Source organism: Pempheris klunzingeri, chromosome 20 (assembly GCF_042242105.1).
Source record: "Pempheris klunzingeri isolate RE-2024b chromosome 20, fPemKlu1.hap1, whole genome shotgun sequence".
In the NCBI taxonomy this organism is placed as follows: domain Eukaryota; kingdom Metazoa; phylum Chordata; class Actinopteri; order Acropomatiformes; family Pempheridae; genus Pempheris; species Pempheris klunzingeri.
The window spans coordinates 10,515,327-10,533,978 of record NC_092031.1 but is presented as its reverse complement, the minus strand read 5'-3'; the positions used below and the strand labels follow the sequence as shown (position 1 = coordinate 10,533,978).

General features: G+C 40.0%; 1 protein-coding gene across 1 annotated transcript in view; it reads right to left on the bottom strand.

Moving 5' to 3' along the window:
- Positions 1–16,127: 16,127 nt before the first annotated feature.
- nrg3b (neuregulin 3b) overlaps positions 16,128–18,652 on the bottom strand; it is a 173,562-nt gene continuing 171,037 nt past the window's right edge. The window contains exon 9 of the mRNA XM_070852349.1: positions 16,128–17,343. Within this exon, the coding sequence (XP_070708450.1) occupies positions 16,593–17,343 (751 nt within the window). The 3' untranslated portion in view covers positions 16,128–16,592. The remainder of the gene's footprint in view (positions 17,344–18,652) is intronic.

The window sequence follows — 18,652 nt, the reverse complement described above, 5'->3', positions numbered from 1 at the left end:
CTGCCCTTCAAGACATTTTCTTTCCACTGTCCTTCCACAGGTGACTTTCCTCATATCAGCCCCCAGCTGACTTGACAGGAAGCAGACAATGTCATTAAAAGCACTGCATCTGCCAAGGGGGTGGGGAGGAATGTTAAGTGTCCTGAGATCTGCCACTTAATGTGACAAGGGCATTTCAACACCTGACACAGGAAAGAGACTTCAGCCTAAATAGAGATGCTGCACTCTAGGCCATGATGTGGGCTTTACCTCTAAATGTTCTTCAGTTGTTTTGTCATATTTTTCTTACTCCTTCTGTATTAAGGGTTAAAGCCTTCTTTTTAAATAATCAAGAGGCTAGGTCTTAACAGTAAAGATTTAACTACAAAATCATGGCCTATATACATAAAGAACATCAAGTTCTACTTACTGTATTTTGGGATGCCGATCAATTGAATTTTCCATTGTTCTCCGTGACATTCATCTTATAAGTTAACGTGGTCTGTTTCCACAAGTACAAGCCATGACACAAATGGGAATTATGACTAATTATGACTACAGCATCATGGCCTCTGCACAAGGACCAGAAACAAGAACACAAAACTCCATTGTCACTGCTGATAAGCTTCCCTGTCACTTGCATATTCCTGTAAAGGTCTAGCCAATTATCTCCATCCACGTGAACCAAACAAATTCATTCTGTCAATGGCAATAGCTTTTTCCATGTTAGATCGATAGCAACAATAAAACTTTCTTTGTTTTGGAGATATTACATGCTTTTATAACTTATAACATCCATTGACTGCTGTAACTGTCTGTATGTGGGAGTCTCTGTAAGTGCCGTTTGGCTACTATGTAAAATTGGCTTCAAAGCCTGATGAGCTTCCTGGAGGCTTGGATGAAATATGGTTACAATGTTACTGTCAGCTGCAGCAGTTACAGAACAATATTTTTGTATTTCTTATACTGTATAGATCAGAATGGCAGTTTGATGTCGATCTTCTCATTTAAGTGAGTACGCATTTTTTCTCAACATGTCAAAAATTATGCACTAATCCATCAAAAATTGCTTTACATGTTTACTTATTGATTTTAGAATTAGTAGCAGCAGCAGCAGCCGGATTTATGGGTATCAGAAATGAACATACTTACTTCTGGTCATTTTGGGGGGTTTAAAGTATCAACAAATTCAAGTGTAAGCAGCATTTTGTTGTTGTAACACACCAGATGGAAGTAACTATTTCATATACTGTTTGATTGAACCTTTCATATTTCAAGAGGCAATCATTTTGTGTCAAAGTGTTGCTCTGCAGGTAGTAACATAATGTCAAGTCATAAGTCAAACGTGTATATTTTTCTGTGAAATGTGGTGCTGAGGTTCACATGAAGGAATTACTCAAGGAGAACCTAAATACCTCAGAATTGTACTTGTGTTGCTTGAGTAGGTGTACTTTACACCTTCTGCTGGATGTTATATCTTCATACCATCCACCTGTTGCTATGGTGATCTGTATGGGAGTAGCACTACATCTAAAGGCGTTGCAGTGTGACAGCTCGTAGGAACAGATTTATTGAGAAAGAGTGTCAGCATGTACAATGTTGATGTTTGGTGTTAAGGATCAGAACATATCAGTCTTTGCAAACATACCATTTCAAGCGTAGCTCCAGTCGCACACAAATATTGTTTTTCCCAGATCTGATCAGAGTACCATGTACTTCTTTCAGTGGATTTACTGATGCTGAATACTGATCTGTGTATAAATTAGTCATGCTGCTGACGTATATGCGAGCAAATCTAATCAGAGTGAATGATAGTATGTACAGAGTGTTTGTTATTTAGCATGTCTGCTCTCACTGTGATCATATAACCTACCTTAATAGGTACTTGTGAACTTGATGATGCTGATGCTGATGGATGTACACTGATTGCCTGACAAATGATTTCGTACAGACTGCTGGAATTTGAATCCAAATTTGATTTGTGATTTTTATCTTGGTTCATTCTATATAGTTGTGCAATCTGAGAGAATATTGATAAGAAACCCATCCCAGAAGCTGCTCCAGCTTTTCTATTTTCTAGAGGTGTCCACCATATGGCCTTGCTGATATCCCAAATACAAGCCATGCATGGAGGATAAAGCAATGTCACTCTAATGTCACATGGAATTTTCTATGGGTCATCATGGGCCCATTCCTATCACCTATCACCTAACACCTATCATGTGAAATCTATTTGTGGCCATCCCTCTGATAAGCAATGTCCAGATGGAAACAATATACATGTTTACGCTGCACAGCAGCCCACTTAGTGTGCAGCAGGAGTACGCACAGCAGAGCAGATCAGCTTTCAGAATGTGAGCATGGTGGCTTTTTAATTGATCAAAATCAGTGCAGTGAGCTGTGATGGGTGTGGTGGGCTAGCTGCTGTCAGCTGTAGATTAACCAGTAACTGAAATATAGCATTAGGAGTCATTTTGCATACCACACATGTTTTGATGCGCTTCTCATCTGTGTGACTCCAGGACAAGAATTGAGTTTCCTCTGGAAAACAGACACATGCTGCTCTCTTTCAGGTTTGTCAATAACCCCTACGGATATTGTAATGGCAGGATATTGCCAGTGTTGGGTAGAACTCTTGAGAAAAAAAGGATTTTGTGCTTGAATACTAAAGAGTTCTTCCTAAATATGATCAGAAACTTATTCTGTCACAAGACTAAGAAAAGTTACATATTCAGAGTACATTTAGATCATAATCAAACAGGTTATACTCAGCTTTTTCTACCAACTTGAGTTTATAGCAATGATTTACATGCCCCAAATAATTATACTACTAAAAAAATAACTATACACTACTCTCAAGTTAATGTACAGATAAGCTTATTCCATAAGTATCTTGGACATTCAAATGTTTAATCTCTAAAAGAATTGCTATACCTAGAAATTAAACTTCACCTTTTGTATTTTCTACTAAAAGTATTGGGGACAATTATAATGGGCAAGTTTCACATGTCTCCGAACAGACAAAACAACCCTCAAATCTGCAAGTCTGACTCTGTAAACTACGAAGCAGGAATATCTTTAACAGCCCCCCCTCTCCCAGTGTTATCCATTTATTAATTTTAAAGTCTGAGCCAGTACTTCAGTACTTCAAAGACAGAAGAAAGTCTCTTGTGAATTTGCTTCAGCCAGAACATAAAATGTGAACCCTTACTTGGGTGCATTTACTGCTGCATCATCAGTTTAGCCAGAATAAAACACACAGCCCTGCTCCTAATTACTGAATCATATGAATAATTTTCATTTGGCACTGTATTTCTGTTATTTGTTCTTAGGCAAAGTTGGTGTGTAAGTGATTACGTGAGAAAAAGAACATTTCTTCTGTAACTAATCTGATGTTGTGTTTCATCTTTAAATCTCAAAATGAGTTCAGGATGTTGGACTGAGTCAGTCTTGGGAATCAATGGCTCTGGTAATCAAATTGGGGTCAAAGTCATTAACTAGGACTTAGTGGCTGGACAGGGGTTACGATCATCCACCTGTTATCATGTGACTGAAACTCCATATTCAAATCATGTGATGACAACTAGATCACCTCGATGTCAACTAAGCATAAATGTATTAGCATCAAAATATACTTAAAGCACCAAAAGTGAAAGTATTAATTATGTGGAATGGCCCATTGAAGTATAATGCACATTATATTATTGGATTATAATTTTCAATGAATTTGTGTGTACTCACTGCAATGTTACATTTTATTAATTTATATCCTGCTCGGTTCAAAACAGTACACTGTATTCTGTATTATTAATCTGACTTTGCAAAGTATCAAGGAATTAAAATTGACTAAAGAATGTAGTTGAGTAAAAAGTGCAATAGTTCCTGCCAAATCATAGCAGACTAGAAAGAAATGGAAATACATCTACCTCAAACTCATGTTCACTGAAGGGAGCAGAGGCATCTACACACCCATCAGAGTGCTGGTGGGCATGCCAGTATATGAACAGGCTCTGCTGGCACATCAGCTCTTCCAAGGCTCAGATTGCTCTGGTGGCAGAACCTACCAGGCTTCAGAAGAAAAACACGGCTCCATCTGGGGTCATATTTGAGGATTTGACAGACGTGCTGGTCAACAGGAGCAAAAATACCCTGAGAGGGCAGCTCTGCTAGTTTGAACCTGAAGACTTTGTTGATGGCGATGCCAAACTTCTTCTCATGCTGATGTGGGCGGTGCACACCAGAGATGAGAGATACTGAATTCAAAGCAAGAGGGTTCTGACTGTACCGGTGGACGTTGTTTTCAACATTCAAAGATCACAGGGTTGGACTGAAGGCTTACTGGGGAAGAAAATTAAATGCTTTGCAGATATGCCTGCTGGCCTAAACACCAGGCGAGCAGGTGTGGTAGATGCAGACACTATAACCATTCATTCCTTATCCAATACGATTTATCCTTAAGGGTTTGCGGGGGGCTGGAGCAAATCCCAGCTGACACTAGGCAAGAGGCGAGACTATAACCACCCTTATGAATATTTTAAAGATGAGTGTGTTCTGGAAGAGGACACAGAACCAGTCAGACCTAGACTCTGTTTCCCTTCTCTGCCGTTCAGTGTGGCTTGAACCACAGCCTGGATGAAGCAGAGGAACAGTCGGTGCTTACAACCAAACTCGCAACCACCAGCTCTTCATATCCCACCCAGTGAACCTTGTGGCATCACTGCAGTGCCGTGACCATCTGTGACATGGAGCATCAGGAAGACTTGGAAAAAGTCTTTAACAACACAACAGAGGTCAAAAAGAAATATAATCCAATGCTTCTTTGATTGGCTTCGAAATAACGCTGGGGGAGGAAGACATACTGAGATTCCTTCTGATTATTGTTAATTTAGATTTTTTAATTATTTGTTGAAAAGTGTTGTATTTCAGAAGGATTTTGATGTCATTTGTTGAACATACTACATGAAAGTTCCTGTAAAAGTAGGAAGGTAAACCTGCTAACGTGACTTTTCTTATACAAATTAATTGGCGGATATACGGAGTCTAACGAAACCACAACGTCTAGACCACATGTATTATTCACACCCTCAAGAAAACATACAGCTAAATAGATCATATCAGGCCCAGGCTGAAGAAGGCTAGAAGAAAAATTAATGATAAAACCCGCTATTTCAGATAAGATGTAATGACTCTTCTGGAACTGGAGAATGAATCAGATACATTATATATATTTATTTATATTTAACGTGTGAAATTTCTTCAATGCATACCGAATCTTATTGAGCAAAGTGCAAATATTGAACCCTCTACCAATTAAGATTACATGGGAGGCATTTGAGGCATATATGAGAGGAATAGTAATAGAAAACCTGAATGCCAGTGACCTAGAGAGATGTAAAAAATAAGATTATGATAATGTGCTCAGAAAAAGAGTGTTATATAGTGTAATTCAAATAAAATGTACTACAGTGTATATCAGCAAATAAAAAAGATAAGCAACTGAGTGTCTAAGGAAAGTTAAAAGGGACATGGCAGTTTTTAAGAATGTGATTTCTACCCCTTCCATAAAAGATAATAAAATAATGAACAATTTGCGTTATAGTGTAAAATGTGTCTAAATCTGAGATGTAAGAGAATTATCACTCAGTGCCCTTTCTGAAGTCCCTGCAGTTTAAATATTTATCTACTGAACAAAAAGAGGAGCTTAGAAAAGAAATGACTGTATCAGAAGCTAAACGTGCAATGGATTTTTTTTATTTTTTTGAGTGTCCTTGAAATGTTATGTCACGTTAAAATGGATAGTGGCTCTGAAAACCACTAGCCGTTTGGCTGGTGTCGTGAGGGTCAAACATGTCAAATTATCAGTCATACAAAGTGATGTGACTTGTGTTGGCTGTGTTGCTGGGTGAGTGCCACATCCCACTATAATGGCGGAGGCTCCATGTGGGACAGTGCTACAGCTTGTATTCTATGGTGCCATCTGGGTTATATCTGATTGCCCTCAGTTCACGCACAGTGGCATCCGCTGCTCTCTCTCCTGGACTGATTGATTTGCCGTTGTAGTGGCTTTTTAAGTCCTAGAAAAAGAGAACAGCTTAGGTAGTTCACGCTACAGGGTCTCAGGGTTGGCTTGTGCTTTATTTATAAAAGCAACATATCCAGCTGGTGCATGAACGGCTTGATTTCTTGTCTTCCTCTTGTGGGACTGCATTTGCACTTAATTTTAAGTACTCCGTGGCTATTGGTCAATTCAAGGAGTGCATTTCAGCACTTTATTACTAAATAATTTGTTACACAGGATGTGATTCCTCTTGCTGACAAACAGCAATTTGTTCTGTGTCGCACATGTAACATCACTGTCAACCATGTGGGAAACTGAGGTTGCTCACAGAAACCTTAATACAACTACAATGAGGTCTGGAGTCCAGGACTGCAGGGCTCTTACATCCATCGATATGACCAGTGCTTAAGCTTTTCTTTTGATCCTACCATTCATCTTCACTAATATCGCTTGTTCTAAAGGAGCAACATCTGTCCTATTGATCCCTCTTAGGGGGATTGAATGAGAAGCTCATCTGATGGAATTCTTTCACAAATACTTGAAGAGGGAGGGAGAAGGGTTGTAATGCTGACACGCACACATGGAACTCATAAAAGGAGTTTAAAAGTGGCCATCAGGCCTTTTGCCCTCCTGCTGACCTACAATAATAAGAATAGAGACCTTTCAATACACTTGGAGAATTTTTACAAACAGATTCTGCATGATTTTCCCTCTCAGCTCTCTTGGGCTCGGCCCAGTGCAACAGCGGCCACGTCACCAACCTAAAAAGGTGTCAGTAACGTGTTCTCGCACTCACTTTGTCTTTTTCAAGTTATGATGGTGAGAATGAGATGAACCCTCTTTACACCCCTCCAGACCTGTGTCTGACCTACTTTAAGCATCATGACTGTAATTGACCACCCAGCCACATAAAACCAATTTTCAGCCGAGTACATATTTTTCTAAAAAACCCCTGAAAATCTGGTCATCACTGTGGAGTTCAATGCAGAATCATTTTTCCTCCAGCAAAGGCAAAGTTGCATTCAAAAGCGGATAATGGCCTAATGCAATAATAATGTAATACTTTGATACAGTAACATTTTCTCATATCAAATGAGTCTGGACAAGCACGCTGAATTATTCAGTTTAGTCAGTTATCAAATATAAAAATGAAAAGTCCAGCCACACCACTGATTATAGATTAGAATTAAAATCACTTTAATTATCTGTTAGGTTCAATCTCTCCTATACATTTCAAAGTGTAATGCAATGCCTGAATGTAAATGATGAGTGTTTTCACTCCTCTCTTCTCTATAAGTTAATAATTTTGGACCAATAGGCCCAAGTTTTATTTGGTAATTATGGCATATTTTAAATTATTCTGATATTTGTTGTAGAAAATAAACTACACTGGTTAAAATTGTTGCAGCATGTCCATTGCCCTTAGCTAATTCAACCTCACATTCCCAGGGCTAGATAAGAAGGAGTTAGAGTAATGGCATTGGTGTCTACCAGTGGTTCTGAGACTGCCGCTAAGAGTCCCCAAAAATTGTTGGAAATGTTTCATGTCGTACACATGCAGGCTTTAAGGCAGATAAGCATGGTGGAAAATTGAAGATCAGCAGGCTGCAGTGGCGGATGGACTGAGGAGATTGGAGGTACTAGTTAACCAGTGATCAGAACTGAGGAAAACAGATGACCCCTTGACTGGGGACTGGAGAAAACTGGCTGAAGGCACAAGCAAGAGCAGCTGTTGGTAGAATTTAGGTTGCAGGATGGTTATCAGAAACAGAGCAGGTGAATTCCAGTTAGACTGACAGGAGGACCGAACATACTGACAACAGGTGTCGGGAGATTCTGTTTTAAACAAGCCGGAGCAATTGGGAGCAGCTGGTGAGTAATCAGGACAATGCAGGGCAGGTGAAGTTATGGTAGTTAATCCAGGTAGACTCCGCCTGCCAAAGCAATACAGTTTCACCAGCTGTACTAGTGTGTAAAAAAAAAAAAAAAGAAAGAAAAAAGGCAACAGTTCGGCAGTGGTGCCCTTATTAATATTTAAACAACCGTTTTACATAGTTGCTTGTTATGCTTTGTTGCAAGATACATGAGAAAATCAATGCCTCTCTCATGTTTGTCCAGTAATTATATGGCTAAATCCTGCAGTCTGTTATCTTAGCATACAGAGTGTAAAAAGTGGGCAACTGGTGGCTTAGTTCTGCCTAAAGGTAAAAGAATCTGCCTACCAGCACCCCAAAAGCTCCCTAATAAACATGCTATAACTGCTTAACACTGACTTGTAAAACAGCAAGTTGCTGTTTTAGGGAGGTTATGCAGTGGACTATTTCTTGGCTTGAAGCAGTCCTGAAAGCTCGTTGAGGTTAACAGGCAACCAGTGGAGACTTCAGGAGCTTCTCGTGGGTTAGCATTAAGCTACAGTCAGCTAACTGCGTGACTGGTTGTAGTGTTAGATTTGACAGTGGTGTCGATTTTCTTGTCTATCTCTCTGCAAAAACCAAATGAGCGTATTTCCCAATATGTCTCCAAAACTGTTCCTTTATAACAACAAAGATCAAATATTCTAAATATGTTAACATTATGCCAACACATGAGGGCAAAATGCAGATGCACTGTCATGATATTGATGTTCTGATATGCTAAATTGTTAAAATTGAGATCAAGCCATGATCACAATTCTCACGACTCAATAATTCAAGAAGGTAGTTTTAGTCTCAAATGTATTGAATTGTCCAACATTCTAAAAATGGAACTGAAGCAGCCTTGACATTAATATGATTGTTGACAAAATCTTACAGAATTTGGAAAAATGTAAAATGTACCGTCAATGGACGCATTAACTTATCCCTTCAAAGCAGAACACCGAAGTGTGTATCTTGGCAGCCTGTGCATGGGGAACATCGTGATTATAGCAGAGTGCAAAACGGAGTTGGAGGTCAGGACCACATTCTGTCTTGCAGGCTGACTTGGGTCCCAGAGGATCAGGGGGCCTTGGCCTGTGGATGCCCCAGCAATCATAGTTTCCCTGAAGGTTTACATGTGTTGTGTCAGCAGTTTAGTCGAGTTTAGAGGATTGTTCTGTGAGGAAAGAAGATTTTTTCGGACCGGAAAATCTGTTGTCTTTGTGTTCATTTTGCACATGTAGTTCAAATTTTCACTCAGTTGGAACATTAAAAAGTTTGTGCTTTGTTTAACAATGACCATAAATACTCATAATAGACAATAAAGCATTCTGCAAGCATATACATTTAGATTAAGAAGTATCTTCATCCTAAAGTAGTACACTGAATCCATCTATGTCGCTGTGCTCACTAGGAAAAGATTTGTCTCATTATTTACTATTGATCCAGCCTGTTGTCAATGGCAGTCCTGCACATGCTGTCTGTTTTATACACTCTCAAGGCATTAAACAACACTGCTGGAGGTGACATAGCTTCTGACCCATTTTCACCTGTTTGGTCCACCAGCAGGCTGTGCCAGTATCATTACTGTATACCAGACAGAGCCCTTTTGACAGCAATCCTTGCGAGGCATCTGGTCCTCATTATACTGTATGTCTTTGGCTCGTTGGGTCAAAGATGACATGTAACTGAGCACCATTAAACTTAGAAAATACACAGGAAGGGAAACATTGTTATCTACAATAAAGGTCAGCAGGATTTGACCCTGAACATGTAAGCATTCACAGTGATGATGGAGAGAGGCTCGTGTTTGGTTTATATTTCACTGACATAAACACCCAGAGTGAAAATTGCACTACATAGCACAAGCCTGGCTTACCTACCACCTAATGAGTCATTAAGCACAGGACAAGTTAAGCCACAGGGCAAACAGTTAAAGGTCTCATGTAATGATACTTGTCGTCCCACTAGACCAAATAGATTTCATGGTTTCATGATCAAAAAACACATTAGCAGACATGGCTACTACAGCTGTTTTTGGTCAACACAAACGATCTGCATGCTTTGCTCTTGCTTTCAACATTTTCATTTTCATGAGGAGAAAACAATGGTGGGACAGTCAGTTTTAATAAGTTAAGAATGAATTAAGACATGAGCTGCCTTTTATATCACTTAGTGATGTGTGTATGAGTAGATTCTAGTGTTTCAGAAACAAGTCACACAAGATTTCCTGCTTGCAAGGTGGTAAAACATGGTGTCGCAAAAACTCCAAAATGTGAACCTGAAGGAATGAGACCCTTACAGCCAAATAATTCTACAGGGTTTTAATTAGTTCTCACTCGTCCATATGTCTGAGCTGGCCTATAGTTAAAATGATAGAAATATGATTCTTAATGGTGTGCTTAATGATGTGAGTATGTTCCAAGATGCATGGGGTTTTTGCTGCGTGGTTTCAGAAACCTTATGAAAAATAAGCATACTTGACTGTCATAAATTATCATACATTTTCTGAGGCATCCAGTGCATTTCTATGTAGACGCCTACGTTTGTATATTACGTTGTGCTTGATAAACAGTGCGAGCATTTAAAAGAGTTGTGTCTTGGAGTTCTGAACAAGAGAACAAATGATCAGATACATTTATGTGATATTCCTTTGTTGTGCCACACTGAGCACTGTGATGGCAGCACTGTGAGCTATTCACGTTCTTTGTTGTTAGTAATCATTTGTTTATTGATTCCAGTCCACAATGTCTGTGCAGTATTGTAGCAGGATAGAGCAGATTGACTATTGTTAGGAAGTGTTGAATCGCTCTATTGATACACTAACAACATGTTAACTACAGTGCATTGTCCTACTAATCCCTCTAAATCTAAATCCAACACTATATGACATATACTGCAAGTGATACTAATGGAAAAATGAGCCCTTGTCTTATTGGCATAGGCAATTGACTGAGTGTAATGGGATGTCACAGTGAGATATTTTCAAAGCAGCTATATTAGAATTTAAAAGGGGAAAAAGTCAGCTGTCAAAAGCACAATTCTTCAAGAGTCCTACAAGGAGAAACCTCTTGTATGAAAAGCTGTAGCCACAAAAGCTCAGACAGTGCAGACACAAGATCGGTTAAGTTTTGTGACCCTCTCTTGACTGTTGTGATATATTTGCCGCCTGCCTTCCCTACAGCCAATCCGCTAGCATTGCTATAACCCTTAAAACCATTGCTCTCTTGCAGTTCTTTCAACTATTTAACACTATGAGGATCCAACAGCTTTAAGGGAGCTACACAAAGAATCCCACGTCTCCTCCCACACTGGACAGAGCAGCTGGTAGAGTTAATGCAACTTTCTATTTTTGTTTGAGATGAGACATATAGTGGATGAGGCTGGCAGCAAGAAAAACAAAATAAACTTCTACCACATTAAACATTTATCAGTGTTAGAAAGAAGCCGTACCAGTGCATTGTGGGCCCACAGAATTGCCTATTATTTCACTGCCTTTGATGCGTTTGCTGGTTGGGTTGTACACTAGGATACCCCGCTTGAACTGATAAATATGCTGTACTCATGTCGGCTGAGTACAGCAGTTGTCACTGAAGCACAAACAAATCATATTTCATTTTGTGAAAGAAATTGCCACTTGTATTAACACAGTCACTGGATATGTTAAATATCACCTGATATCCCACGTCGAGGGGAGCTGGTGAGAGATGTTAGCAGACATCCACTCTGGTTGTGCTGCATTACACATGCTGGCCTGCTGTCCTCATAATCTCCATGCCATCTGGTGGGGAACCTCACTGTCCCCCTGCACCTCTGGCACATTTGTATTCGTCTCACACTGAGCGAGGGAGGCCAGTATGTATGCGTGTGTGTGTGCGCCATTCCCGGGAAACATAAAAGAGTTAACACCAGTGAGGATTAATCAAATGGCTACAAGGCCCACCTCCTACAAACCTGGCTCATTTCAGGTAATGAGAATACTTACTTTTTAATCATCGTCATTGTTGTCCTTGCTCAAGTGTGTTGCAGCCCCCTCACAAAGTCAGCATCCTCCAATGGTGTCCACAAATGGACCCACTATTCTCACACCATGCCTTTGGTAAGTGTGGGTTACGATGCTCTACTGACATTGGGAGACCACACTTATAACTCCCTGAATTTTTGTGTTTCTCACTTCTCCAACTATAGCAAATAATTCATTCCTGTCAAACACATGGAGTCCCACTGTTACATAATTCTAACAGTGGTAATCAAAATATAGAGTTATAGATAGAAAAATCTCCTCTTACCTGAAAATCAGTGTGTTGCTTGTAAAATCTGCATACTTCTTCACACAGCTGCAAAATTTCACATGTACAAAGTGATCACATGATTTTTAGGTAATCCATTTTTGGATCAAAAATGTAATCTTCTGAAAAATGTTTATGATGATAATCCCAGTAACAATGTGACAATGACGTCAGCCATGTTTTGACACTGACTGAACCTTGGCTGCGGCCCATGTTTTCCTTTTCTGAGTCTCGATTAAAGTAACAGCCACAGCTCACCAAACCACTGTGGCTGCAAGTGTGTGTGTTCTAGTGTCTTGGCTCACTTTTACAGCAGGAGAACCAAGTCAGCAAAGGGAGAGATTGGTACTCTTTCGAGTGGGGCTTCAAACAGTGTTTCCAGCGTTTAGTGCGAGCTGTGATCAAACACTGATCCCTTCTCTTTCAAATCCACATAGCCTCTCATTAGTGCCACACTAGGAAGTGACTGCGCTGACAGGAATCTCTCATAATATCATCATTTCCACTTTTAGATTTGACTGCAATTCAGTCCTGTCCAGGACGAATGTGTCATATTTTATGGTGTGCTTTCAAATTGGTCATTTTGTGAATTTGTCGACTTGATCTCACAGAAATACAGGAAATGACTATGATCTCTTAACACTGCATTACAGTGTGGCGGTGTTTAACTTATGTGCTGATGCTACATTGCAATTGGTGACCCATCAGATTCTGTGACCTCCATCAGATTCTGTGACCTGCATTAGATTGGTTAGGTTTAGGCATGAGGTGATGAAGGTTAGGTTTAGGGTAACATATCAGGGCCTAAAGCAGCTTTAGTGAAAATTCTGAAACTCTGGGTTTTCAGGTCCAGAAAGAGAAGTACCTTACCCTCTCCTCCATCTTACAGAGCCAGACATACTGCTTTATTTCCTCATCGATTTAGCCGATATCAAAGTGTGTATCAAAGTGCAGTAATTAGACGTTAACAATATGCCAGAGTCGAAATCCTGGGTGGATATTTGTTACTTAGGGTAATCGCAATTTATCTTTTTTGTTTGCTATTACTCTTGTCTTTGAACAGCACTGTTTGCCCTCACATTCAAATATTACACAGCATCAAGCCTCAGCTGAGAACAAAACCACAGCACGTCCTTTTTGCAAGTGGAATTTATCATTGTTTTTAATAACAGTGAGTCTACGTATAAAAGACAGCTGTCAGTATGTTAGAGCAGTTCCACTAAAATGTGCAATCTCAGTTTAAATTGTAAAAACCAGTATGAAGCTTTAGGATCAAAGAATAATTATCTCAATCACTCATGATGTGATTGGTCGCACAGATCAAACATAATTCCGATAATATTGGAGATTACGTGTTAATATTTCTGATTGAGCATGATTGTGGTGCAGCTGCAGAGTGTAATTTAAAAGTAGGTTTTTTAGTTGTGTTTTAACAGCATTTTGCTATATTAGCTGAAGTAGCGGGAAAAAAAAGCCACTGAATGCTGTTGAGCCACGATCCAAATAGATGTCAAAAATTAAAAATCTGTGTTTAAACCTTGACACCTTTTCAAGTGGAGATCACCGAACACATTATTACTGCATCAGATTGTGAGCTTACAATAATTGTCTCTATGCCTTTGATCTATATATTTTTAAATCTTCAACTATATTTTTCATTTTCAGTTGCTGGCCCTTGTGATTTGCCCCTGTCAGATTGAAACTAGCGAGTATATTTAAAATGTAATGTAGGCTATGTCCTAATACACCATCCACTATTTCCACTACTTTATCATCCATTATGGAAATATAAGTCTGGTAAATGATGAGCTAATAGACAACACTGAATAAAACTTTACTGTATTAACTTACTGACACTTTTCTTTGCTCTGACTCAGGATTGTACATCAATATCTCAGCGCTCATTGGTTTAAAATGGAGACTTTGCCTTTTATTTCCCTCTTACCATGACAAATTCTGATATTGGCGCTCCATTGATGATGATCTTTTTTTTTTTTCATGTTCGCAGTGAACTCACTTCCGTCAGGTTCAACCAGAGCTGAAAAAACTCTGTTCAGACATTCCGAAAACTTAAGTTAAGGGTTGTAGTTGGTTAAGCATAGGAAAAGATCAAACTTTGGGTTAAAATAAGTATGTTAGTTACAGAAGTCGAGCTACATCACGTATGTGACGAAACTTACATTTATGTTACCTAAGTGATGTTATGCATGTGATGTAAGTTAAAATAACCTGACTTTTGGCTCCATAGGCGAACAAACAGCAGCATCCTGGGTGAAAATCCTGTTTTTGCCCTATCCATCCACCCCGCCCCTCTCCCTATGTGGGCTTTGTCCCTCTTTAGACGACAACACCTGACTCCTACCACCATTTTATGATGTCACCCAGGAAAAATGTGGGTTCACCATAATAATTAATCCGAAACAGCAGGAGCAGACAATGATGCAAACATGCATCCTAATTGTAAAGACAATGCTGTGGATGGACAGTAATATAATGAGTGTTCATAGTGGTTGGTTTCTTAGAAACGAGGTGGGCTACCATGAGCCTCCAGGACAGCTTTAGTGCTCCTTTGAATAGATTCTCCATCTGAAACTTTACTGGAGGAATGAATACCAATCTTCCTAAAAAGATATTCCCTTATGTGATATTTTGATGATAGTATTCATCTATAATCTCCCACAGTCTTGCAATTGGGATGAGATTTGGTGACTATGAAGGGCAAAGCACATATCATTCACAACATTTTCATGCTCATCAAACCATTCAGTGAGACCTAGTGCCCTGTAGGCTCATTATAGTTCTCTACTTTTTTACTCCGAATTTACTTTGACACTCATTTGTATTGCACACCTTCTCTTTGTGGTCTTGCACTGCAGAGTAAATACAGTATGTAAATCTGGAGACGTCTGAAAATTCAGTGAAATATGTAGTGAATTCTGTCTAGTCACTGCATGTATTTAGACCCCTAAATATTTTCTATTCATGGTAATTTTATCTTGGCTTTGCAGCTGCCTTGGTTCATTTTAATCTTCATAAAAACCTTCTCATAGAGTCAAGATAGTTTCATTCTGCAGAGCAGTGATGAAGAAATCTCAGTAATACCCATTTGTAAGTCCTGTAGAACTTACCTTGCCAGCAGTCACTGCAAACCTGAAAGGAAGGAAACTCAGATACGGAATTTGACGTAAATGAGGCATAAATAAAGAAATGTACTCGGCTCGTATGCTGCTGTGCTTTTCCATCCACAAACCTCATGGCCATTGTTATAATTCAAAACGGTGAAGTTGATCTTCTTTTGTGTTTATAGCCTATGGATATAGTGTATCGTGGGAAATGAAAAGTATAGAGTAAAATGCCTTTATCCTCACATACAGTGTTAAAACTCCATCACCAAATCTTAAACCATCATTCTCCGCACATTTTGTACCTTCACTGTGAGATGCATGTAGCAAATTTTTTTTCCTCTAAACCTAAGAATAAAAGAGAGAGGATAATTTCAAGGGAGTACTTTCTTTTTTCCCTTTGCACCGTCTTTGCCCTCATTAATTCCGTTGGACCCCCTCACACCAAGAACAGCTACCTGTATCTGAAGCAAAAATAATGAGCAATAATTAATTAGTGTGGCTGTTCTTTAGGGCTGGGGTATGGGGGATAGGTAAATAGGTGCATGATTAAATCCACCTTGAAAGAGGCAGAAGTGCATGATAAAGGTGACTGATACTCGGGAGATAAAGAGAAGCCTTAGATTAAGTTTGTCCTCACCATGGCATCTTTTAGATGTGATTTGAACTTCTTTTGTATTTGAATAGATCATTCTTTAAATTCAAATAATTTAAAAACACAGACATAGGCATTCTTCAGATCATGTAGTAAAGATGGATTGAGATGAACAAAGCCCTTAATTAACACTGTTATCTTAGTCTTTATTTTGTCACAATTGTAGTCAAATATATACGTCTATATGACATATATTATATGACATATATAATTTCATTTCTTTACAATAGAGAAACAACATTGAGATGACACACTATTTTGGTTTCTAAGTAGAAGCTCCTTTTAAATAGTGGCATTTTTTTCAGTACACTGTTTAAGTCAAGCTCCCACTCATGTCACGGTTTTGTTTTCCTTATTGAGTCACATTTATTCACAATGTGTGTTTGTTTGTCTCTTTTTGTTTAGAATTGAATGTCTTTTGGTGTGTCTATTTTTTCCACAGCCGTTTAATCTGTTCATGTTCCTTCCAACGGCCATCTGTTATTGGTCCGTGCGGCCACACAGATGGTTCCACCTGCTAACCATCCTGTGCCACCAGCAAAGGTATACAGTTATTGGAGACAGTGTCTTTGAAGCTTTACAGAGTTAATCCAATCAGCTTGTAGAGGGCTTGGCATAAGCGTTTCCAGTTCCTCTGCAGCTGGGTCCTTTGGTGGCCAAGGAGCAGTTTGCGCCTCCGTACACGAGGGATGTCTGACCTTGGCACTGTCCCTGGGCTTCTCTTTGGCCTGCTGCCTTCAAACCTCTGGTACCACTGCCTGTGTGCAGAACTCTGGCTGAATATTGGACAATTTTCCCCTCTGATTCCTGCACAGTCCCAGCCTCGAGAGTGTTTGTGCCACTGCAGTGGATCTCGCTGTGAGACCCAGACATTTTTATGGGGCTGGAAAGGATTCCCCGTTTCAATTCCCGTGCGAGTTCCACTGTAATTTCAATGGAGCAGGGTGTTTGTGAGGTGCTGAGATTCTTCTCTGACCCCAGTGTAACGCTGGTGGCGGTAGGAGGGTTAACACTGGACATTACACCAGGCGCCAGCATGACTGTCTCACAGGGGCGTGAGGGAGAATTGCTAATGGGCACTGCTGACTTCCCTGCCAGCACGGGGTGCCACTTGAGGAGCCCCCCTTGGTTCCGGTCACTCATGTCCACATTCCCTGCCTCGAGGTCACACGCTTGGAGTGAAGGGATGATGGGCACAGATCGGGTGCGAAGGGAGGGTGGAGGGAAGGTTGTTCCCTTATCCAGGCGTGTGCAGGGGACTTCGGTCCATCCCTTTCTGGCTGCGAAGTGAGAGATTGAGGTCCTGCTGAGGAGGGGAGCGACTCTTCCACTGGCAGAATCACACCTTCAGGCAGAGGAAAGAATAGAAATGGCAGGGTGAGAATACAAGACCAAGTCATTTATATTGTGACCTTTTCATCCTAGTAGAATAATAGAGAGTGCATAATAAAGAATACAGAGATAAAGCTGCCATTCCTTTTAGCTTTTTACCATTTCATTCCCTTTGAATTGTTCTATACAGTTGTACAAAAATCATCAGCAAAACAAAATTACCAACAAAATGATTATTATTTAGGTCTTGTTCTTTTCTAATCTTGTGTAATTATTTATAATCCATGACATTAACGGTCTGTATTGTTGCTGCCTGAACGTTGAACTGAAAAATCCCTTCTGTCATGACTACCTTATTGAAGATTCATGACCCTGGAACGTGCGAGTGTGTGGAAAAATGATACATTTCCTCCTAGAACATGTGCGTTCTAATTTTGAAATTAGGCCCTTTACACAGTCTCACAGAACACACCTTGTCTGGCAGGCTTGTGATGTGACATTTGGTTTGCTTGTAGGTGTTGCATGGTCGTGGGTGTGAAAGTCTCAGCATGTATGTTTTCATGATGATTCTTCCTGCAATTACGTATCTCCAATAAGTTAAGTATTACAAAACAGTGCCGACGAGCTTAAAAGGGATCATGGTCACTGTGGAAATGATACAGCAGAGCAGGGAAACGTATCTAGTGAAAGTGGGTAAGTTTGTATATACATCGAATGTGCACGAGTTAATATTGTTACTAAAGACTCAATTCACATTTAGAATCACCCCAGCGCAGCCTTAGGAGACAGCCAGTGTTATTGTCAGCCTTCAGAGACTGTTTGTAGCATAACCAAGTTTAAATAATTGAATTACTTTCCCACTCCTCCCTCGGTATTAGAAGGGCGAATGCAAGCTGGAGGTAAATCCGGCAGATCAAAACATATCTAAAAATAACTCCCATAGCAAATTTGCCTTCAATTCTGTCCTTATCTGCGATGGGTAAATATCTGTTTTGACACTGGATAATGGAACTGACAATACTCTGTGGGGATTTGTTGTCACAAAATGGAAAACATGGAAGAGTATTCCCATGTTTGTTTGCTGTTCTCCCCTCTTTTTCAACACTTCCTGTCACGCCGCACTCTGTGCCTCCATCTTTTCCTCCGCTGCACTCTCATCTTCTCTGCACAATCTTCTGTCTTTCCTCACTTTCCCCCCTCTCTCGTTCTCACTCTCCTTTCCACCTCCCATTTCTCATTTCCAGAGATGAGAGGCTGTATCCATGGCAACAAGGGAGAGGTGGGGGCTGGAGGAGGAGGGAGGGGGCTGTAAAGCTTGGTAG